This window comes from Gossypium arboreum, chromosome 12, assembly GCF_025698485.1.
Source record: "Gossypium arboreum isolate Shixiya-1 chromosome 12, ASM2569848v2, whole genome shotgun sequence".
Taxonomy (NCBI): Eukaryota; Viridiplantae; Streptophyta; class Magnoliopsida; order Malvales; family Malvaceae; genus Gossypium; species Gossypium arboreum.
Window position 1 is genome coordinate 87,172,219 of NC_069081.1, and position 24,225 is coordinate 87,196,443.

Here is a 24,225-nt window from a genome sequence, read left to right on the forward strand (position 1 = left end):
TATTCTTGTTGTTGTTGGTATTATTCCTACGTTTTGGGTAAGAGTAAATTATTGTCACACATATAACGAGTTCTTGACAAGAATAAATCATTATTACATGTATGCAGTAAATAATTCTTACGAATCCAATAAACCAAACACGGGAGCTGGTTGTCATGTTAATTGTATTGCATGTTGAGTCGCATCGTATTGAGAGAAATGAGTAGCCCTTATTTGAAGGGAGTTGGACGAAAGAGTAGGAGAATTATTGTTTATATTAAGTTAATAATTTAAAGAAATAAACTCTATTGTTAAATAATCTGGTATATATATATACTGAGACAAAAACTATAATAACAAAATTAGATTAATGGTTTAACAATAAATAATTAAAATTAAGGATTGTTTTCTTTATTCAATACAATTACTAGACCAAAATATTATTTTTGAAGGTATTATTAAGGTGGTACTTTAATATATGTACAAAAATATAGTTTTAGAATGGGTAAAAGTATCATAGAAGTTATATTAGGAGTTAGACTGTAAATTAGTTTTTATATGTTAAATAAAAAAGTAAATTAAATTTTCTATAAAATTTATCATTCTCTATTGTTGAAAACTGACGTATTATAGAATTTAGATGACTCGAAATTTTGCAATAGAAAAATAAACTTTTGAGAATCTTCTAATTTTAGTAAAGAAATATTACAATTATATGGTGATTTTTAAGTAGAGTTATGTGATTTTATTATTTTTCTCGTTTATTTCTGTTAAAAAAATTAACATATTACATGAGGTGTGCTATATACAGTTTATGCTAAGTAATTAAATCTAGGATTTGATTGTTTTTTCAAATAAAGAAATTAACATACGATAGTTTTACAACCCATTCATCAAAAACCTAAAAAAAGAGTGGCATTTTGAGTAATAAGAGTTTAATTCAAAGGGGGATTCAGAAAAAGGAAAAAGGTCGGTCTATGTGTTTAAAATTAAACCAGAAATTCCACGCTCCTCTTTTGAAAAAAAAAAATTCCCAAGAAAGGCTTCTCTGCTTGAAAAGCCAGGAAAGATTAGAAATAGAAGGAAAGGGTGATTGAGAGAATTTCCCAATTCGATTCCGAAAGGGCTAAACTCTTTTTTATTAGCAAGTGTTATTTGTACGTATGTAATGCATCACAAGAAATCTGAACTTCAGATCGGGAAAGAAAGCAGCGGTGTCTCTTCCGATTTCAATCCTAAACCCTCCACCGTTCATCATCATCAACTCCCACTTCATCACCTTCAGAAGCATTTTAATTACCATCATCGTTTACAACAGAAATCCGATGCAACAGCGGCGGAAACGGTCACCGGTACCACACCGATTTCGGTTTTCCCTCAGATAATTACCCAGAACCCTCCAGAAAATGGCACAATTGCTCCTCCGCCTCCTCCATCTTCTTCCTCTTCTCCGACCCCTTACAAGAGACCCCTTTTGACCCAGACGCGTTCTCTTACCAAATCCCCTACTTTGTACCGCTTTACGACGCCCCGTCATTTCAATTCCCAAAATACCACTTCTTTTTTTTCCTTCTCCGTTGCTGCTAAATCCTTCGTTTATAGGATTCTCCGTCGTTTCAAGAACCTACGTCGGCTCCGAGTTCACCTACGTTTAATCCTTCTTTTATCTCTTCCTTTCTTCTACTTCTTAGTTTCGCACCCAAGCCACTCTTTTTTACTCGACTTCCTATCCGCTTTTGCTTTCTCAGCTGCCCTTCTTTTTTCCCTTAACCTTGCCCTCCCACGCCTCCCTTCAATTTGTTTGTTCTTATCCCGTTCCTTTCCAATTAAGCTCAAATCGTCATCTTCATTCTCAAGGTCTCATTTTCCAGTGTTATGGTCCGTTGGGTCTCGACCAAAATCCGAAAAGAGAGCAAATTCGGGGTGTTGGGTTCAAGTTTATAGCAACGGAGACGTTTATGAAGGGGAGTTTCATAAGGGGAAGTGTTCAGGGAGTGGTGTATATTACTATTATATGAGTGGACGATACGAGGGTGATTGGGTGGATGGGAAGTATGACGGCTATGGGGTTGAAACGTGGACTAGAGGAAGCCGGTATCGTGGACAGTATAGGCAGGGTCTTAGGCATGGATTTGGGGTCTATAGGTTCTATACTGGGGATGTTTATGCAGGAGACTGGTTGAATGGGCAGAGCCATGGCTGTGGAATTCATACATGTGAGGATGGAAGTCGATATGTTGGGGAATTCAAATGGGGAGTCAAGCATGGACTTGGACATTACCATTTTAGGTAGCATAAAGATTGGTTTATTGATTTGTTATTGTTTATATCTTTCTTGGCTTATGCTAGGAATAGTTTTTAGTTTCTGTTTGTTGCTTTAATTGCCGGTTGATTGAGAACTTTGTTCATTTTCTGCCCTGTTCTTACATGGTTGGCTTGAGTAGCAGATAGGTACAACATAGGGAAGTTAGTTTATGTTTAAATAAAGCTTTGTGATGTCCGGGTTGCCTTTGTCATTCAAAACTAGCTATATGTTTCTTGCCATAGTATTGTATTTAACCAACTCATTCTGGATATGAACCTTTTGATTGTTTTATTTAGGAATGGAGATACATATGCTGGGGAATATTTTGCAGACAAGATGCATGGATTTGGTGTCTATTGTTTTGCAAATGGCCATAGGTACGAGGGGGCTTGGCATGAGGGTAGACGACAAGGGCTTGGAATGTATACATTTCGAAACGGGGAAACACAATCTGGACATTGGCAAAATGGCATTCTTGATGTACCAAGTACACAGAGCACTTCATATCCCGTATCTCCTGTTGCTGTTTATCATTCTAAAGTGCTAAATGTGGTGCAGGTACTTATGCTTTTCTGCTTTTAACTTCCACTGGTATTTCTTTTTAAATATCAATGAAGAGGTATTTGGTGCAGTAGAGAGGGAAAATAATTGCTCAGCCTTGTGTAATTTGTATAGAATATGTATTGTAGAAAATGTGTAGAAGAAAGGCCTAATACTTTTAGGCCTTGTGTCACTTGAAAAATGCAAAATTTTCCGTGGCTTGTTTTGTTATTATGAATTATGCCCTTGGATGCGATGCAATTCGCCCTTACAGTTTTCATCATTTTCCCGTCGTATCAGACGGAATGTGACAGTGTGAAACTTGATGATGATGACTTATTTCTTGTTTATGTTATGAGCAGGAGGCTCGAAGGGCAGCAGAGAAAGCTTATGATGTGGCGAAGGTAGATGAGAGAGTAAACAAGGCAGTAGCTGCAGCTAATAGAGCAGCTAATGCAGCAAGAGTGATAGCAGTTAAAGCAGTACAAAAGCAAATGCATCATAATAACGGTAACAGCATTCCCATTGTGTGAACTTTCTAACAATGGCTCATTTACCTTTGAAAATGTATTAGATAGCAGCAAGGGATTGATGGCTAATGCGACTTTACTTTCAAATAGCTTTGTGTTTTATACTGTCATCTACTTGCAGTCTTGGTTCTTTCATCAATAGACTGCAGTTTTTAATTTGCTTGAACGAAGGGTAAAAGAGTGTTCAATCCATTTTAACATAAAAGCCTGTATACATGCTGGGAAGAAAATCCTTTGCATAGAAGAGAAGAGAAGAGGTGGAGAAAGATGGTGATGGTGATGGTGATGGTGATGGTGATGGCACCTTTTTCTAATTATTTTTTTGCTTTCCTTTCTTGTTACGGTTTTGTAGAGATGAGTTAAGATGTATAAGTGCTGGTGGGCAGGTGAAACCTCATCCAGTCAATGTTGTATTTGAACTTATTTGGTTCTTTCAATGAAGAAAATCATGCTATATGCTATGTTCTTTTAAAGTTATTTTTAATTAATTTTAGCACATGAATTTGCTCAGGTTTCATTCAATGTTAAAACACACCAAGATCAACCCTATAATGGTGCTTTGTGATTTAAGTTGTAGGAAATGTTCAAAGGAGGAAGAAGATCCTCAACAAAATATACATGAGTTAGAAACTGGACACCACTGAGTTAAGTCCCAACCCTTTGGCAATGCACCATTTTCAACATAACTAGAATCATCAATCTCCATATTTTGGCGAGGATTTTGCTGGCATGGTATCCCGGTTCCTCTGTTTACCAGCAAGTTTTTTTTAACAAAGCTCCACGAGTGCAACTACATGCTTCCTTGCCAAGATGATCCTGTCCTTGCCTTCCAAATACTTTGAGTTGGAAAGAGAACAAGCACAGAAAGGGCACAAGAAGTTGCCCTTATCGTCATATCTTGCAGTAGAACCCATGCAGCTTCTGTGAACCGCGACTGCAGATCACTAGAACCACAGATCAAAACCTTGCCGCTTAGGTTACACTTGACACATAAGTTCTGTTTTGTAGGGCCAGCTTTCCCAACAGGATTTTTACTTGGTCTGCTCTGCGAACTTAAGAAAAGACTCCTCTTTATGGCAATATTAAGCCGCTCATCTTCATTTTCATATAGCTGATCCATACAAGGATGCTCAAAGGTCCTTGTGGCAACATGCACATCTTCTTCACCTTCACCTGCTTGAGAATCATGTCCCAAATGACAACCGTCTATTTTAGTAACTTTAATAGTAATTCCTGACTCATCTTCCATCTGCTTATCACCATGCAAGCAATCAAACTTCTTTATATCACCTTTCAACTGTTTGAAAAAGGGTCAAGAAAGTAATGATAAATAAATAAAAACATGAGCGCTAAAAGAAACTAAATGAATGAAGATTGATACCCCATTTCTCATCATTGCAACAGAAACAAAGACATGAAATTCTGACTTGTTCTAATGAACATTTAGGTAAGAGGGCCTTTTTATGCATAATAAAGGGTTGAACATCCCATCTCAAAAGCTCGGGTCCAGCCTTTTTCAGTTTCGAAAATGAGACCTGATAAACAAAGACATTTGTAACTTGCAATGTATTTCAAAACAACCTGAAGTTCATAAAGCAATGCTGAGATGGGAATATGAATGGTGTATAATTTTACCTCCTGCAATATTTGTTGGAGAACTGAAATATCAAACTTAACTCTTGAATCAGGAGGAGCAACATGTCAGACACCATTTTCGGGGACAATTAGCTCCTCTAAACATCTTAATGCGACCCTTTCGGTTGTATTTTTCCCTGATTCATCTGGAGATACTGGAGCCGATTGATCAAGTCTGAAAGAAGAGAGAAAAAGTGGGTCAACAAACATCAACAGATTTATATTTGTCCATACCGGGTACAATCGAAAGATGTAGATGGGGGAAGCTTGATAAGTATTCAATGCTCCAAAGCCAGGTAAGGCCAGGACCGTCAGAGCGAAAGCTGAATATCGGACCTCGTTTATCCATAAGAACATTGAAGTTCAATACTGTAAGCAGGCATTTGATCTACCTATTATTAAAACAACGCATTTTCAAGAATTTGAACATCTACTTTCCTTTTTCTATAATTATTAAAACAATGAATCAAGCACATCGGAAACGATACACCTTTATAAATCTAAATGGAGCACATTCCAGATTTTCAAACAATACCGGAAATCTTGGTTCCCTTTGTCTGTATATATTAAAGAAGTAGAGAGCTAATATCAGCTATCAACTTCACACAAAATACAAAATGATACGGTTTAAATCTAAGATATGAAAACTTAAAAGAGGAAAAGGGGCAAATGGTGCATTTTAGTTTGAATTAATGAAAAGGTGCGCAACAAGCTTTAATGAAAACAGGGCGTTTTTGTGTAGCATCCATACCGTTAGTTTTAACAATTTTTAAACTGTTTTTATTTCTTTTCTTTTCCAGATATTTTCAGTTGTATTTTGGGTGGGAGGTTATGCAATTAGTTATCACAATTTTCATTAAGTTTCTCCCTTTTCTTTCTTTTCTGATTCTCTCTCTTTTTCTTCTCTTGTTCCTCTCTTTTATGGTTTTATGTTTATCAAAGGTATCAGAGTTTCAACATTTCTCGATGGCCGAGGAGGGTGTTACTATGCGGTTATAGAAGGACGTGGGTGTGTTGTAGTAGGAGATGATAAAGATCCAAGAAGAGTTGTCTCAACTTGATGCTAAGGTGGAAGTAAAGCTCGAGGCTCAGCTATAGGAATTCAAGCACGAGTTTAAGTGTGAGATGCATTTGGAACTTCATAACCTTTGTTAGCAATATTTTGGCAATTCAAACTCTTCCAACAACGTAATTACAACAACACAAACAAAAGGCAAAGGCATCTTGGGAGGGCCACCACCTGGATTTCCTCCTAAGGACCCTTTGGAGGTGCCTTTGCCATTAGTTATTATTGGCGTGACTAACTTGCCTCAATCCTACGATGGAACCTTATTAGATCGTTCATATAGACTATATTGCCCACGATTTGATGGATCTAACTTCAGAGGTTGATGGTCAAAGCTTGAACAATATTTTGTGGTTGAAGGAGTGGCTGAAGTGACAAGATTTGGACCATCATGATGCATTTGGAAGGGAGAGTTTTGGACTAGCATCACTTCTATGCCCCAAAACACGGAGAGCTTCACTTGTTGGATTGGGATTGTTATGCTCATAGTATGAGGGAACGGTTTGGATCTAGCATCTTCAAAGATCCTACAGCTGAGTTGGTGACTTTGAAATAATAAGGGACAATAAAGCAATTTCATGATCAGTTTGTCAGCCTACTGAATCAATTGCCACTTCCTGAACCATATGCCTTAAGTATCTTTGTAAGTAATCTAAAACTTGAAATTAGCCAATACTTACAATTGTTTATGCCTCAATTTCTTGTAGAAGGGTTTCACATTGCTAGGCAAGCGGAGAGCATCTTAGGTCAACCTCTTAAAAAGGGATTCTTTGTTAGCTAAAGTTTCTTTTTTTTTTGAATGAAAAGACTGATATTATTAGCATAGGCTCGAAGTGCCAGGTGGTTACATCAAAATAAAGCAGAAAAGACAAATATCACTGGACAAGTAAAATAATAAAAACAAACAGCAAGAAAAACAAAAAAGAAACAGACCAAACGTCTAAAACCATAAGTGCTCACATAAAAACATTCTAAAAACCAAAAAAGAAAAAAACAAAACCCACTCTGGCCTTCAAACAAAAAAGAGAACATCCACAAATACCAGCTAAAAACAGCTTCCTTCTCCTTATAAAAATGATTCAGATTTGAGAGGAAAACCCAAGTGCTTTGAAACCAGTCATGGAGATTCAGAGAACCTTCTCCACTACAAAGCAAACTGTTAGAATTAAGTGACCCAAATTCTTATTTAAATAAAATACGATGGAAAATAAAATAAAAGTAAAATCCATATAGAACTAGACTTCTTTTATTTTATTTTAGAATAAGGTTTTTTAAACCTTATTAAACTTCATCTATTTTATATTGATTAGGATAAGGTGTTTCAATCCTACTAGAATATGGCTTTACAAGCCTATAAATAGACATAGTCTATTTCTCTTGTATTGATTCAATTTTTCGACATAGTGAATTTTCTTCTCCTCTGCCCGTGGTTTTTTCCCGAAAGGGTTTCCACGTAAAATTTGTGTGTTCTTTATTTTTATTTTATTTTATTTTATTTTTTCTCAAATTAGTATCAGAGCTTCCGGGTTATTCATCTCGATCACGGTAATGGCGTCTTTGAAGTATGAAATTCCGCTGTTGGATCGCAACACCAGATTTGCATTGTGGCAGATTAAGATGCAAGCAGTTCTTGCGCAGATGGATCTGGAGGATGCCCTGCTAGGGATAGATAAGATGCTTTCAACATTAACAGATGAAGAGAAGAAGTATAAGGATCGAAAGGCGTTAACACAATTACATCTGCATTTGTCTAACGAAATTTTGCAGGATGTGATGAAAGAGAAGACTGCTGCTGCATTATGGAAGAGGCTAGAACAAATATGTATGTCGAAAACTCTAACAAACAAGTTGCATATGAAGCAACGTCTTTATGCTCATCGTTTGGAGGAAGGTGCGTCTGTACACGAACACTTAACAGTGTTTAAAGAAATTCTCTCAAACTTGGAGGCCATGGAGGTTCAGTATGATAAGGAAGATCTAGGGTTGATTCTACTTTGTTCGTTGCCCCCATCTTATTCAACCTTTAGAGACACGATTTTATATAGCTGCGAGTCTCTCACAGTTGATGAGGTTTATGGTTCTTTAACCTTGTATGATAAGATAAAGCATCTTGTGGTTAAACCCGACTCTCAGGGAGAGGGTCTCATTGTTCGTGGGAGACAAGATCGGAATGCTGATGATGATCGTGGTAGGACACAGAAACGGAATCCTCGTGGTAAATCTAAAGGTAGATCGAAGTCTTCAAACAGAGGTAAAACTTGTAACTTCTGCAAGAAGAAAGGGCACATTAAATCGAGTGCTATAAGCTACAAAATAAGATTAAAAGGAGGTCATGAGTCAAAGGAAAACAACCGAAAAATTCCTATTGAAGGCGATGTTGTAGAAGATTACAATGATGGTGAACTTCTAGTTGCTTCTATCAACGATTCTAAAGTAAGCGAGGAATGGATACTTGATTCAGGCTGCACCTTCCACATGAGTCCCAATCGGGATTAGTTTATAACTTACGAAACAGTATCTGAAGGTGTTGTTTTGATGGGAAATAATGCTTCGTGTAAAATCGCAGGTGTTGGAACAGTTAAAGTTAAGATGTTTGATGGAGTTGTTAGAACATTTAGTGAGGTACGACATGTTCCAGAATTGAAGAGAAATTTAATTTCGTTGAGTACTCTTGATTCAAAAGGGTACAGATATACAGCTGAAAGTGGGATTTTAAAGATTTCCAAAGGTTCCCTTGTTGTGATGAAAGGGCAAAGAAAAACTTACAAGTTATATGTTTTGCAGAGTTCTACTGTTACGAGTGATGCAACTGTCGCTTCCTCTTCCTTGTCAGATGATGATATTACTAAACTTTGGCATATGCGCCTAGGGCATATGAGTGAGAATGGCATGGTAGAATTGAGTAAAAGAGGACTTCTTGATGGGTAAGGAATTTGCAAACTAAATTTCTGTGAGCACTGTGTTTTTGGGAAGCAAAAGAGAGTTCGATTCACTAGAGGAATCCATAACACGAAGGGAATATTGAAGTATATTCATTTTGATCTGTAGGGGCCATCCAGAGTGTCTTCGAGAGGTGGAGCTAATTATATGCTAGCCTTTATTGATGATTTTTCCAGAAAAGTTTGGGCGTTCTTCCTAAAGCAGAAAAGCGATGTGTTTTCCGCAGTTAAGTCTTGGAAAATTATGATTGAAAAATAGATGAGAAAATAGATAAAATACCTCCGCACAGACAATGGCTTAGAGTTCTGTTCTGATGAGTTTAATAGATTGTGCAAGTCAGAAGGGATCATGAGACACTTGATAGTTCGTCATACTCCACAGCAAAACGGCGTTGCAGAATAAATGAACAGAACGATCATGGAGAAGGTTTGATGTATGTTGTCAAATGCCAACTTATCGAAGTCATTTTGGGCAGAAGCAGCTCTACTGCATGTTTTTTAATCAACCGATCTCCATCCGTTGCAATTGAGAAAAAGACTCCACAAGAGGTATGGTCTGGTAATCTTGTTAATTATTCTGATTTAAAGATTTTTGAGTGTCCTGCGTATGCTCATGTTGATAATGGAAAATTGGAACCGAGATCCATTAAATGCGTTTTTATTGGTTATAAAGCTAGTGTAAAAAGGGTATAAGTTATGGTGTCCTGAAAATAGAAAAGTTGTGATTAGCAGAGATGTTGTTTTTGATGAAACTGCTATGCTACCTAACTTATCTCTTAAAGAATCTTTCAATAAAGAAAATTAAAAGCAGGTGGAGATTAAATTAATACAAAGTCAACTCCTCAAGCCAGAATAAAAGTTGAGAATAGAGTTGCTTCTTCACCATAATACTCTATCACGAAAAATAGAACTAGAAGAGAAATTAAACCTCCAAAGAAGTATGCCGAGGCTGATCTAGTTGCTTATGCTTTAAATGTGGCTGAAGATATAAATGCAAATCAAGAGCCATCTAATTATTCTGAGGCGGTTAGCTGTGAAGACTCAGAAAAGTGGATGTTTGCTATGCAAGAAGAGATGGAATCACTCCACAAAAACAGAACATGGGACCTTGTAAAACTTCCTAAAGGTAAAAAGGTTGTTCGTTGTAAATGGGTGTTTAAAAGGAAAGAAGGGACTCTAGGAGTTGAAGAACCCAGATATATAGCAAGGCTTGTTGCAAAGGGTTACAGTCAAATTCCAGGAGTGGACTTCACAGATGTGTTCTCTCCAGTTGTTAAGCATAGTTCGATTCGAGCTTTGCTTGGTATTGTGGCCATGCATGATTTGGAGCTTGAGCAGTTAGATGTAAAAACTGTATTTCTACATGGAGAACTTGAGGAGGATATTTACATGCAACAACCAGAAGGTTTTATAGTCTCAGAAAAAGAGAACTATGTTTGCTTGTTGAAAAAGTCCCTTTACGGTTTGAAATAGTCACCAAGACAGTGGTACAAGAGGTTTGATTCCTTTATGACTTCTCATGATTTCAAAAGAAGTAGTTTTGACAGTTGTGTTTACTTTAAGAAAAACAGTGATGGTTCTTTTGTGTATCTACTTCTTTATGTTGATGACATGTTGATAGCAGCAAAAGATAAAGGAGAGATAAGAAATGTCAAAACCCAACTAAGTAAAGAATTTGAGATGAAAGATTTAGGACCAGCAAAGAAGATACTTGGAATGGAGATTATCAGAGATAGAAAAACTAGTAAATTGTACCTAAATCAGAAGGGGTACATTGAGAAAGTTCTTTGCAGGTTCAATATGCAGAGTGCTAAGCCTGTTAGTACTCCTTTAGCAGCCCATTTCAGACTTTCATCAGTTTTGTCTCCACAATCAGTTGATGAGATTGAGTACATGTCACATGTTCCATACTTTAGTGCAGTGGGATCTCTCATGTATGCTATGGTTTGTTCACGTCCAAATTTATCATATGCGTCAAGATCCAGTTAGCGATACATGGCGAATCCTGGTAAAGAACAACAAAAGCGATTCATGGATTCTAAGATACTTACGAGGTACTACTGATGTTTGCTTACAGTTTGGAAGAACTAAAGATAGAGTCATAGGGTATGTTGATGCTGATTTCGCTGGAGACCTTGATAAAAAAAGATCTCTCACAGGTTATGTCTTTACAATCGGAGGTTATGCAATCAGTTGGAAAGCCACTTTGCAGTCTACAGTCGCTATGTCTACCACTGAAGCTGAGTACATGGCGATTACTGAGGCTTGTAAAGAAGCTATTTGGTTGAAGGGACTTTTCAGTGAACTCAATGAAGACCTTCAAATCAGCACAGTATTTTGTGATAGTCAGAGTGCCATCCTTCTTACAAAAGATCAAATGTTTCATGAGAAAACAAAACACATTGATGTTCGGTATCATTTTGTTCGTGATATTATTGCTCGTGGTGATATTATTGTGAGCAAAATTAGAACTCATGAAAATCCTGCAGATATGATGACTAAGTCACTTCCTATAACCAAGTTTGAGCATTGCTTAGACTTGGTTGGTGTTCATTGTTGAAGTTAAACCCTTAAGGGGTTTTATGGAAGAGGTGGAGAACTTGTTTATTGAAAGTTCGCGATGAAGAACTTGTTCATTGAGAATTTGTGTCAAGGTGAAGATTGTTAGAATTAAGTGACCCAAATTCTTATTTAAATAAAATACGATGGAAAATAAAATAAAAGTAAAATCCATATAGAACTAGACTTATTTTATTTTATTTTAGAATAAGGTTTTTTAAACCTTATTAAACTTCATCTATTTTATATTGATTAGGATAAGGTGTTTCAATCCTACTAGAATATGGCTTTACAAGCCTATAAATAGACATAGTCTATTCCTCTTGTATTGATTCAATTTTTCGACATAGTGAATTTTCTTCTCCTCTGCCCGTGGTTTTTTCCCGAAAGGGTTTCCACGTAAATTTTTTGTGTTTTTTATTTTTTATTTTATTTTTTTCACACAAACTATGACAGTCTTTGATTTGTCTGCATCCAGCTCCTCCAGTCCCTTTCCACAGACCACGTTACTGAAGCTGAAACTCCATCAACCCCAAATTCAGATCTTTGGCTTCTTCGCCCTTCCGCTGCCAAGGTATGGGCTACATCATTAACAGAATGAGGAACAAAAAGGTAAACTACCTTTTCAAAATAATGTTCTAAATCTCGAATGTGATGGATAATAGGTCTGAGGATCGATTTATCTTCTACCCTTGCTTGTAGCTTTTTGATAACTGTCAAAGAATCCCCTTCTACGACTAGGCACCAGAAACCCATCATTCGCGTGAACAGTAACGACCTTTCACATGCCCGTGCTTCAACAATGAACGCATCAGCAACATCCTCTATCAGATAAGTTTCAGCTCCTCTAATTTCACCTCTAGAATCTCTGGCTAAAACTGCTATTGTAGAAGTTCTAGAATCTCTTTGAAAGGTAGCGTCAAAATTAATCTTGATGAAACTCAAAACTGGAGACCTCTAATGCCCTTTTTCTCAGAAAACCATCAGAACCATCGAGTTTCTCTTTGCAAAGATTTACTTCCTGAACATAACCACGAATGAACCCAAGCACTTCCTGTAGAGAAAATTTGGCACCTTCATGAATCAATTGATTTCTCCTATACCACATGGTCTAAATAGAAATTGCAATAATTTGTTTGCTTTGATCATCTGCTACTATAAAAGTTTTGACAAAGTGAATCTTGTAGTTGGAGGTGTTATCAACAGGAGCAGTTTTAATTTGAAGGGAAGCCCATACACCCTGAAGAAGACTACAAGACCACAACAGATGATCAATGTCTTCTGACGCTTCTTTGCAAAGAGGACAGACAGAATCATTCCTCAACTTTCTTAATAATATATTACTGTAGTGAGGCAAATAATTATTAAGCAATCTCCAGATATGTATTTTAATTTTCTCCGAGATGTTAATAGACCACAAAGACTTGTAAAAAATCTTGTAGATATCAGCAGTAGAGTTGATGTAGTTGATGTTCTGTAAGTAGTCAGTAGCAAGAACTCTATAACCACTTTTCACTGAATACTCTCCAGACCCCTCATACTTCTACACCAGCAAATCCTCCGTTTAAGTCTCAGAAATTGGGATGGAAATAATAGGTTGCGCATGATCTTCATTCACAAGGCTATAAATAAGTCCCTTATTTCAGGTGCTTGTCTCAGATTCAATTAATTGATTTACTGTCGTCCATCTTGGATTTATACGTTACCCTGATATTCTGTTGTTTTCCACTCCAGGCAACCAAGGATCATTGAAATGTTTACCTTAACGCCGTTGCAGATTCTTCACAAAACTCCATTAGCAATCAAATCACGAGCGTTGCAAATGCTCCGCTAGGTAAACGAAGTGTAAGAACCTATCTTGGCTGATAAAATATCTGAATGTGGATAATAACGAGCTTTAAGGACTTTGGCTAAAAGACAATTGGGCTGGGATAAAAGACGCCACACTTGCTTTGCTAATAACGATTTATTAAACAAATGCATATTTTTGAAACCCAACCCACCAACACTCTTTGGTTTACACAAAACATCCCAATTGCTCCAATGAATACCCTTCAGCGATTTATTATTAGCCCACCAAAATTTATTCATAATATCTTCAAGCTTCCTACATAAGAGTTTAGGCAATTCAAAACATTGCATTGCGTAAACTAGGATAGATTGTAGGATTGATTTGACGAAAAATTCTTTTCCCCCCATCGATAAATAGCGTAAAATTTAGCCATCTATGCGTCTTCTGAACCGGTCAATAAAATTAGCAAAAGACCAACTCTTCTTACGTCTAACCATCATTGGCAACCCTAAATATTTCTTCGGCTTTGAAGCAACCCTTACTCCCAATGTAGTAGTGATGCTATCATTGATATTGACATTAACATTAGCCTTGAAGTATATCAAAGATTTTTCAAAATTCACCCTTTGGCCTGAAATTGTCTCATACTCCTTTATAACATCACCCACCACCTTAGCCCCTTCAACAGATGCGTCCCCAAAAAGAATACAATCATCCGCAAAAAATAAATGGTTTATCGAGAATCTTTCTCTTTCAATAGGAACTCCCCTCATCAACCCCTTTTGCTTAGCTTCTTCAATAAGAGTTGAGAATCCAGTACAAACAAAAAAGAGATAGGGACTAAGAGGATCACCTTGGCTTAAACCTCTCGAAGGTGAAAACCATTCATTGCTCGACCCATTAAGATTCACGGAATAAGAAACCGAGTAAACATATCTCATGACAAGAACAATCTAGTCCGCATGAAACCCTAAATGATTCATTATTCTATCCAAAAAATTCCATTCAACACGATCGTACGCTTTACTTATATCAAGTTTCAGCTCAAAATTCCCCTTTTTTTCCTTTCTTCTTCATTTTTAAAGAATGAAGCACCTCATAAGCAATAAGAACATTATCCAAAATATGTCTTCCTAAAAGGAAAGCCCTTTGAACTTCATTAATACAACTTCCCAAAATAGTACTCATACGATTCACCAAGACTTTCGCGATAATTTTGTAAACAACATTATAAAGGCTTATGGGTCTAAATTGAGAGAGATTTTTCGATTTATCAACTTTAGGAATTAAAAAAATATGGGTTTTATTAATGGTTTCAATCTCAGATTTACCATTCAAAATAGATAAGCAATAGTTAGACATTTCAAGACCAATAATTTTCTAGTACCTTTGAAAGAAAATTGCTGGAAACCCATCACTTCTGGGGGCTTTCAATGGTTCCATCATCTTAACAGCACATGCGATTTCCTCCTCCGTAAATTGTTGAAGTAGAGAATCATTCATATAATCAGTGATTTGTTTTTCCACTAGCCCAAAAACACGCTCATCTGCTCCAATTTCAAAGGCCGAGAATAAATCTTCGAAAAAATTCGAAGATAGTTTTAACATCTCCTCTGTTATATGAGCCCTTGTGCCATTCATCCCTTCTAATTCATTAATTCGACCGTGATTCTGCCGTTGAACAGCCATTTTATGAAAAAAGCTGATATTTCTATCTCTATTTTTCAGCCAGTTAACTCGAGCTCGTTGCTCCCAAAATAATTCTTCCTGATCAGCCTGAAGATTAAGTCCCACCTGTACATCTGTAATTTCAGCAAGAACTTCATAAGTTGGATCCCGATCATAAAGGCAATTTAATTTTTCCTCCAGTTCCAAACGACTTCTCTTTGATTCTCTAAATCTGATTCTGCTCTATTTCTGAAGATGTTGTCCAAGACCCCTAAGCTTACCAAGGATACTTCCAGCTGTTTCTCCCCAACTTCTTTGAATTTCTCCCTCCAAAGAATTATCCAAACACTAACTAGCTTCAAATCGAAAAACATCTGAAGACGTGTTTTTCCTCTGATTTTCAAAAGCATCCAGTAAAATCGAGCAATGGTCTGAGAATGAATGATTTAAGTGTTCAACTTGGTAATTAGGACAAATATTAATCCAATTCAAAGTCGCAACACTCCGGTCCAGCCTCTCCCTTATATTTGTAGAGAAAAATCTTCCTCTCTCCCACGTAAACCACCTTCCAATGTAGCCAAGGTCATTGAGTCCACAATCTTCCAATGCCATTCGAAAATCATGCATCTGATGATCAGCTCGTAGTCGTCCTCCTTTCTTTTCAAAAGAGCTCACAATCTCATTAAAATCCCCCAGGACAATCCAATGGATCTTTTGATCTTGCCCCAAATGCCTAAGTAATTCCCAAGACTCCCTTCTATTCTTTTTTTCTGGGTTCCCGTAAAAACCCATTAAATGCCAAGTAGTATCACATTCAACATCTTGAACATCGACATCAATATGAAACGATGAAAAAGACTTGAGGCGAATCAACGAATTCCCCTTCCACCCTAGTGATAAACTGCCTTTTGATCCCACCGCCCCAACATCGATTCCATTCTCAAATCCGTATTTCAATCTCACCGATTCCATCTTTGTAGTAATTAATTTTGATTCCATGTGTTACATTTTCCTGCTCTTAGCAAGCCAAACACTTTTTGTAACACCCCTTACCCGTATTTAATGTCGGAACAGGGTACAATACATTACCAGACTTAAACACAATAAAAATACAGAAATCGTGATCATAAAACTTCATTCCAAATTAAATATTATTCAAACACATGCTTAAAGTCCCTTATACAGGCCTACGAGGCCTAAAATATTCGTTAGAAATAGTCCGGGACCAAATCGAAAACTTTAAAAGTTTTGAGATAACTTAAGAAAATTTTATCTTGAAACAGGGCCACACGCCCGTGTGAATAGGGACATGCCCGTGTGGGTAGGCCATGTGGTTACCCACGCCTGTGTCCCAAGCCCGTGGAGCTCTCTAACTTACATTCAAGAAGAAATTCAAGTCACATGGCCTAAGCACATGCCCGTGTTGCTAGGCCATGTGATAATTAAATTTCACAATTAAGGTGCGGACTTCACACGGTTGCATCACATGGCCATGTTGAATCTCGTGTGAGTCACACGGCCAAGCCACACGCCTATGTGCTAGGTCATGTGCCCAAAACTAGACATTTTGTTTCTCATTTTTAGGTTGCAGGGGACATACGGCTTTATCACATCCCATGTGGTAAGCTGTGTGTCTACCCGTGTGAACAAAAATAGGCCTTTTAAGGCCACATTTCTCACACTTTTTGATATCACCTGCACTAAATCACATTTATACACTAATAGAGTCCAACCAATCAATTATTTCAAGGCAAAACATGTATATTTCATTTTCAAACACAAACATTACATTCAACTTACTTATATACTTAATCATTCATATAATTACGTTATCAAATCAACCCCTATATATGCCATATAAATCAAAAAGTTGTTTAACAAAATCTACCGGAATAAATCTGGATAGTGTGATACTCGATGTAGATCCGATCATTCGTATGTATATAAGTCAATCTACAAAACAAATAACATACACAAGTAAACTTATAGAAGTTTAGTAAGCTCATAGGCATAAGAACATAAATCTTACCGAACATTGTACATAATCGTATAACTTTTAATTTAACTAATTCTTCCTGTAAATCACAAAATCATCAATAAGCTCATTTGAATAATTTCTATGCTGCTATTCACGAATTTAACTCTTATGGGCCCATTTCTCATTTACTTCCATAGTTAAATTAGGGAACAATAATGGAATTGAGTGCTTCATTATCACATTGCCATAGTAAAACATGGACTTGCACATAGTCACATATCACACACCGAAGCCATAACCCTGCCATGGTCTTACACGGATCACATATTATACCGATGCCATATTTCAGATATGGTCTTATACGGAGGCACATAATCACATCATACCGATGCCATAGCCCAACCATGGTCTTATAAGATAGTACATATCACAAAGTATCGATGCCATAGCCCAGCTATGGTCTTATACGGGCGCACATATCACATCTATTTCGTCAAATTCATCATGTCCATTGAATGAAAGCACTCAAAACCATTGTTCCTACTAATTTGCACTTTTAGTTAAATATCATTTGATAATTAATACAATTTGATAGTGTTCATCTACAATAAGTTACCTTAGTAATCATAATATTTTCATAATAAAACATTAAACTTTTCCATATGAACTTACCTGGGATGATTTGCAAAAGTCGTAGAATTTTCAGGGACTATTCTGTAATTTCTCATTTCCACGATTCACTTCGTTTTCTTGATTTATAATTATAAAATCATTCCCTCATTAGCATCTAATTCAATTATATTCTATTTCAAAATTTATGCTCTTTAATTTTCAAAATTACACTTTTACCCCAAAACTTTCTAAATTGTTACATTTAGTCCCTATTCAATTTATTCATCAATTGAACTAATTTCTCTCAAATAACACTTTATTTAAACATTATAATCTATTTCACAGTCTTTGACGCACAAATTTTCAACATAAAACCCTAATTACAACAACTTTCACAATTAGGTCCTAAAAATCAACTCCTATAAAAAATCTCTTCCTAAAATCATCATATAATAAAATTAGAACCCCAATTCCATACTAAATCATCATAAACTTTCAGCTCTTACTCATGGAAACTTTTTAAATCATTCATAAAAGCAAAAACTAATGGATTAGATAATAGGACCTAGTTGTAAAAGTCTCAAAATCACAAAAATTACAAGAAATAATCAAGAATTGAGATTACATGTAGTAAAAAATATGAGAGACCAACTTAAGAAAACCCTTAATGGTGTTTTTGCTGGAGAGGATGATGAAACATAAAGAAACTTCTAGATTTCATAATTTAATTCAAATTTTAACTATTAAATTTTAACTAAATTACCAATTTACCCTTAGTTCACACCATTTCTCAGCTAATACTCACCTAACCGTCCAGTCAATTTTATTTTGGGCCAATTTGCTCTTTGAGTCCCTCTTATTTATTATTTAAGCTATTTAATCACTTCCTATAGTTTTACATATTATTTAATTTAGTTCTTGTTCTTCCATTAACTATCAAAATGGTAAAATTTCCTAACGAAACTTTAATACTAACTTATCAACACTCCATATATATTTTTAAAAATATTTATGGCTCAGTTTATAAATTTGAGGTCTCGGTACCTCGTTTTTTCATCTCATTTTATCTACAAATTTCCTTTAATTCATAATTTCACTAAAAAAATATTTCTAAAACCACACTTAAATTTTACTTATTAATAACTAAACTTACATGTCGGATTTATTGATCTCAAATCACTATTCTGATATCACTGAAATTTGGGCCGTTACACTTTTGCTCAATTTGGATCTTCTATGCAATGGAGCAACTCTGTGGCTGGGGGATCTGGTGGCTCTAGGGTGCATTTTAAAGGGCTGAGTCCAACTGTTATGGAAGGCAAGTAACAAAAAGGGGTTGTGTTTTTGGTACGGAGCCAAGTATCATAGTGGCCCAACTCTACCAAATGTTGTTGGAGTCTCCTTCTGAGGAGGATAGGGATGAATTTCAAGAATGTTTAGAGCAATTGGAACTTTTTTGGAGAGGGTGATCAACCCTAAGGACCTATCTTATCCTTTTAGGGCTAAGGTTGGGGCAGTTGAGGCCATTTTTCTAGTGGATTCAAGGAGTACACATAATTTTGTAGACACTTGTTTCATAGCTCGATTAAATTTACCAATCTAGCAACAATAGAAATTAAGGGTGATTGTGGCTAATGGTAGGTGTTTGTTTACTAAGGGCACTTGCAAGGGAGTTCGATGGGAGACTCAGGGTTCGATTTTTACTACAGATATTATGGTTTTACCCTTGAAGGGATGTGATGTAGTTTTGAGCATACAGTGGCTTTTGTCTCTTGGGTTAATTAATTAGAATTTTTTAGTCCATGACCATACAATTCTCCTCCAGTGGTATTCCTTGCACCAATAAGGGTATCCTCCATGGTCATATTTAGGTGATGTCTACTGGCCAGTCTGCTAAGTGTCTGTCTATGGCAGGCCAAGATTTGGGACCTTGTGTCAGATCAGGTCACTTTGACAACAACTCCTGTAGTATATCCTGTTGAATTACAATTGGTTCTGGATAAATTTGCTAATATATTTAGAGCTCCTCCTGGCTTACCTCCATTTAGGTTCTAAGACCATAAAATACCACTTAAAGATCAATGTGTTGTGGTCAAAATTCAACTTTACAAGTACTCAACTATGCAAAAGGATAAAATGAAAAAAAAAATGATTAAGGGGATACTTTAATGTGGTATTATCAAAGGCAACAATAGTTCATTTACCTCCCCAATTTTTATGGTCAAGAAGAAAGATGCCAGTTGAAAATTGTTTAGACTAGACAACTCAACCAGTTGACCATCAAATATAGATTTCCTATTACATAATTGAGGAGCTTTTGGATGAATTAAGGAAGGTTAGAGTTTTCTCCAAAGGTTAGAGTTTTCTCCAAGTTAGACTTGAGATCTAGTTACCACCAAGTCAGAATGTGTGAAAGAAACATTCACAAGACTACCTTGAGACTCATGACGGTCATTATGAGTTTTTGGTGATGCTCTTTGGGCTCACCAATGTTCCTTCAACTTTTTAAGGATTGATGAATGTCATTGTCAAGCCACTTTTGAGGAAAATTGTACTAGTTGTCTTTAATGACATACTTGTGTACTTCACTTCTTGGCTTGACCATTTGCTACATCTTAAGGAAGTGTTTCTAATTTTAAGGCTGCACAAATTGTTTGTTAAACAGAGAAAATGTTGCTTTGGTACTAACAAGTGGAGTATTTGGGGCATATTATCTCCAACGGAACAATATCTATAGATCAGGATAAGATCGAGTGCGTAGCTAACTAGCCAGTTCCTACATTTATCAAATAATTAAGGGGATTCTTGAGACTTTCAGGGTATTATGAAAGATTTATCAGAAACTATGGCTCAATGACTTAACCCTTAACAAGTTTACTAAAAAAGAATGCTTAGAACTGGATTGATCAAGCCACTGTTGTTTTCCAACAACTTAAGAGGCCTTATGTTCAGCACCAATCTTAGCTCTTCTTGTCATATCTCATTTTTCAATGGTAGCAAAAAAATGGTTTCGAGACCACAAATTCCAATATGTGAAGTCATGTTCTATGGTTTAGTCAATGTTTATGAAGTTACATTAATGTCGCATTAAGTTTTGGTGAAGAAATTTTAATGTTTACTTAGTTAAATTAAGAAAAAAGGACTAAGTTGTAAAAGGTTCAAAATCTGGACATAATTGAATTATAATGATTTGATAGGTTAACTATCAAATAAATGAGGACTTATGAAGTAATTAGTCCATAAGATTTTGGATAGACGGTTAAGGGCCTTTTTAGTTATTAATTTATAAGTTTAATTCTAAAGGTAAAATGGTAATATAATAAAACAAAACTAAAGAAAACTAATTAAAATTAGTATCATCATCTTCCGCAAGAGAGAAACTGAAAATTAAGGTGCTAAAACACCAATTTTATCAAGCTTGAGGTTCGACTATGTTCATTGCTTGCATGTAAGTATTTTCCAACCCGTTTCTTGTAATTTTTATGTTTTTGAGATCATTACAATTAGGCCCAACTAACTTGTACCTTTGTTTTTGAAACTGACAAAGATTTTAGATGTTGTCCTTGAAATCCTTGTTATTTTTTATGTTAAATGATGATATTGAAGTGTTAGTTGTTGATTAAAAACTAGCTTATTAAGTAAATTGTTAGTTTTTGAGTAAAGGATTAATTTGATTAAATATTAAAAGTTATAAGAAATTCTTGTAAATTTTGAATAATTAAGGATTTTACTATTTTTTAATAAAATTTGGCTAGCCTGGGATATTTGGGAATTTTATTAAAATTGGAATATTGAGATTAGGGACTAAATTGTGATAAATGTAAAAGTTTAGGGAACATATGTAATTAATGAAAAGTTAAGGGTCATATGCGTTAAATTGGGTGTGAAATGTATGTGAATTTAATAGATTGTTATTATATAGATCCAGACTTGAATCAAAAAGAAAATAACTGAGAAAAAGGGAAAATTGTGAAATAGCCCTGCGTGTTAACCAGAAGTGAATCATAGGTAAGTTCGTAGTGACTTGTTCTTAATTTGATTATCATGTAATTTATGTTGCTATATTATTTTTAGTTGAATAATTGGAAGACATGTTTATATACTCCGCTGAATGTTGCAAAATGTTAAATAGATAGGTAAGAATTGAAGAAAATATTATAAGAGTGTTATTTGAATTGTGTCAAGTCTTTATATGAATGAGGTGAATTGGATTGTGATTATGGAAATGATAAAGTGCTTTTTGAATGCACATACGTGCCTCTGTTTGTACTTCGATATCCCTGAATGCACATACATGCCCATGTTTGTACTTTAGTACCCCTGAATGCACATACGTGCCCCTGTTTGTACTTCGGTACCCCTGAATGCACATACATGCCGCTGTTTGTACTTCGGTACCCCTTGAATGTATTATAATGTCTCAGTATTTCACCATTTATGCTTTCGAAACTTTGAGTAATTGCTTAATATGTGAACCGAGTTTAGTCATATTTAGAGTATATGTTATATAATATCCTTACTAAGCTAAGTAAGCTTACGAGTTTCCTTGGGTTGTTTTGTAGATAATCATTGCTGACTTTTTGGAAATATCAATCAACTAGCTCACACTATCCATCTAAGTCAATAGTTTTTGCATCTTATTTTTGGGTAGTGGCATGTATATATATATATATATGAATATATGAGTTTTATGAATGTTGAAAGTTGTAGTTAATGAGTGAGATTTTTGGTTTTCTTATAGTATATTTTGTAATGATGGAACAAGTATGTATATAATGCATAGATGAATACTTTGATGTGTAGTTGTTGAATGATGTCGTTTAGAGTTGCAGTGTGAGCTTTATTTTGTAATGACATATATAGGGAGGTCTTTTGATTGTTTTTGTGACAATGTTTTGGTATATGTTTTTGTTTAAAGCTTTGTTTTTTAAATAGCTAAATACTAGTTCAAATATAGCAAAATTTGGTATGTATGTGAATCATGAATGTTTGATGCTTTGTTAATGTATTGAAAAATATAAATGTGGTACCAATGAGAGTACACTGATTCAGCACTTAAGATGATTGTTTTGACATGTTTTGAGCATGTTTAATTATGTTTTGAGTAGGTTAAATGGCTAGCAATTGGGTTGTTTAGTGTCCAAGTAAGCATGATTTGGTAAACTTGATGTTTAAGGTTCATTTTGGTATACACGGCTTGGGACATGGGCTTCCATACAGTTGTGTGCCATACACAGTCTAAGACATGGTCTACGGCACGGCCTTGTGTATCAAGTCAGTGAGTTACTCTGTCTCACACATGGCCTACGACACGGCCATGTGATCTAAGTTAGTTACACAGGTAGAGACACAGGATGGGACACGATCGTGTGTCCCAATTTCGAATGCTCACACGGTCTGGGTTATGTCACACGGCCTGGACACACAGCCGTGCAACCCCTACATCTCAAATTTTCATGTTTTTCTCAAAAAAAATTGATTTTTCTCAATTTAATCCCTCATTGTTGCTAATGTAATTTTAGGGTCCCGTAAACCCGAATAAAGGCCCATGTGCATATTTATTCTATGATATGATATATGTTTATAAATTAATTGAATACTTGTTATGGAATTAAGATAAATTGTTTTGTTTGGTTCTGTAACACTCAGATCCTTAATCCGGCAATGGAGACGGGATATGGGAATTACATTTCTAGACTTCCAGCTGAAATTTTGTGTAAACACTGATGCCTAAGGATATAGAGTTGGGGCAGTGTTATAGCAACAAGGTAGACCAGTAGCTTTCTTCAGCAAAGGACTTGGAGTGAGGCATCAGTCACTGTCAATATACGAGAAGGAAATGCTTGATGTAATGCTAGCTATCAAGAAATGCCTATTTAGTAGGCATACACTTCAAAATAAGTACAGATCACCAAAGTTTGCATTTTCTTTCTGATCAGGTTGTAATCACCCCTTTTCAGCAACGTTGGGTGGAAAAAATGTTGGGTTATGATTATGCAATCCTATATAAGTAGGGGTCAAGCAATGTTGCTGCTGATGCATTATCTAGGAGGCAATCTTTGATGGAGGGTCAATTTTTACAATTGTCTGGCAACACTGTGAGTTCCAGATTGCTTACCAGAGTGCAAGCTTCTTGCCAACTTTATGATAAGCTTAAGAGGTTGTGTCTTAAGTGTCTAACAATAGAACCAAATCCATCCAAAATACACTTCGGATGGTAGATTTTTAAGAAGAAAGGGCAAGATTGTGGTAGGAACAGTGGCAGATTTCAACTAGGAGCTGTTTCAGTATTTTTATGCCAGTACTATAGGAGGGCATTCTGGGGTCCATGTGACAAAAAATAGAATTTCAAGTGTACTCTACTAGAGGGGAATAACTAGGGGTATCGGAAAATAGGTGAAAGAGTGTTCCATTTGCTAGAGGTGTAAGACAGAAAATTTGGCAAAGCTAAGACTGTTGCAACCCCTTCTCATACTTGAAAGAGCATGGTCATTTATCAATATGGACTTCATAGAAGGATTACCGAGTTCCAAGCGAAAAAAGGATAATTCTAGTGGTAGTGGACCATCTTACCAAGTATGGCCACTTCTTGGCTCTCTCCCATCCTTTCACTGTTGCTGTG

The 24,225-nt window shown here is 35.9% G+C and overlaps 1 protein-coding gene across 1 annotated transcript; it reads left to right on the plus strand.

The window, feature by feature from the left end:
* Nucleotides 1-827: 827 nt before the first annotated feature.
* On the plus strand, nucleotides 828-3,827 carry LOC108479903 (uncharacterized). The gene is made up of 4 exons (XM_017782753.2): nucleotides 828-2,268; nucleotides 2,581-2,842; nucleotides 3,187-3,334; nucleotides 3,476-3,827. The coding sequence occupies exons 1-4, from the start codon at nucleotides 1,148-1,150 to the stop codon at nucleotides 3,508-3,510; spliced, it is 1,566 nt and encodes a 521-aa protein (XP_017638242.1). The 5' UTR covers nucleotides 828-1,147; the 3' UTR covers nucleotides 3,511-3,827.
* Nucleotides 3,828-24,225: the final 20,398 nt, after the last annotated feature.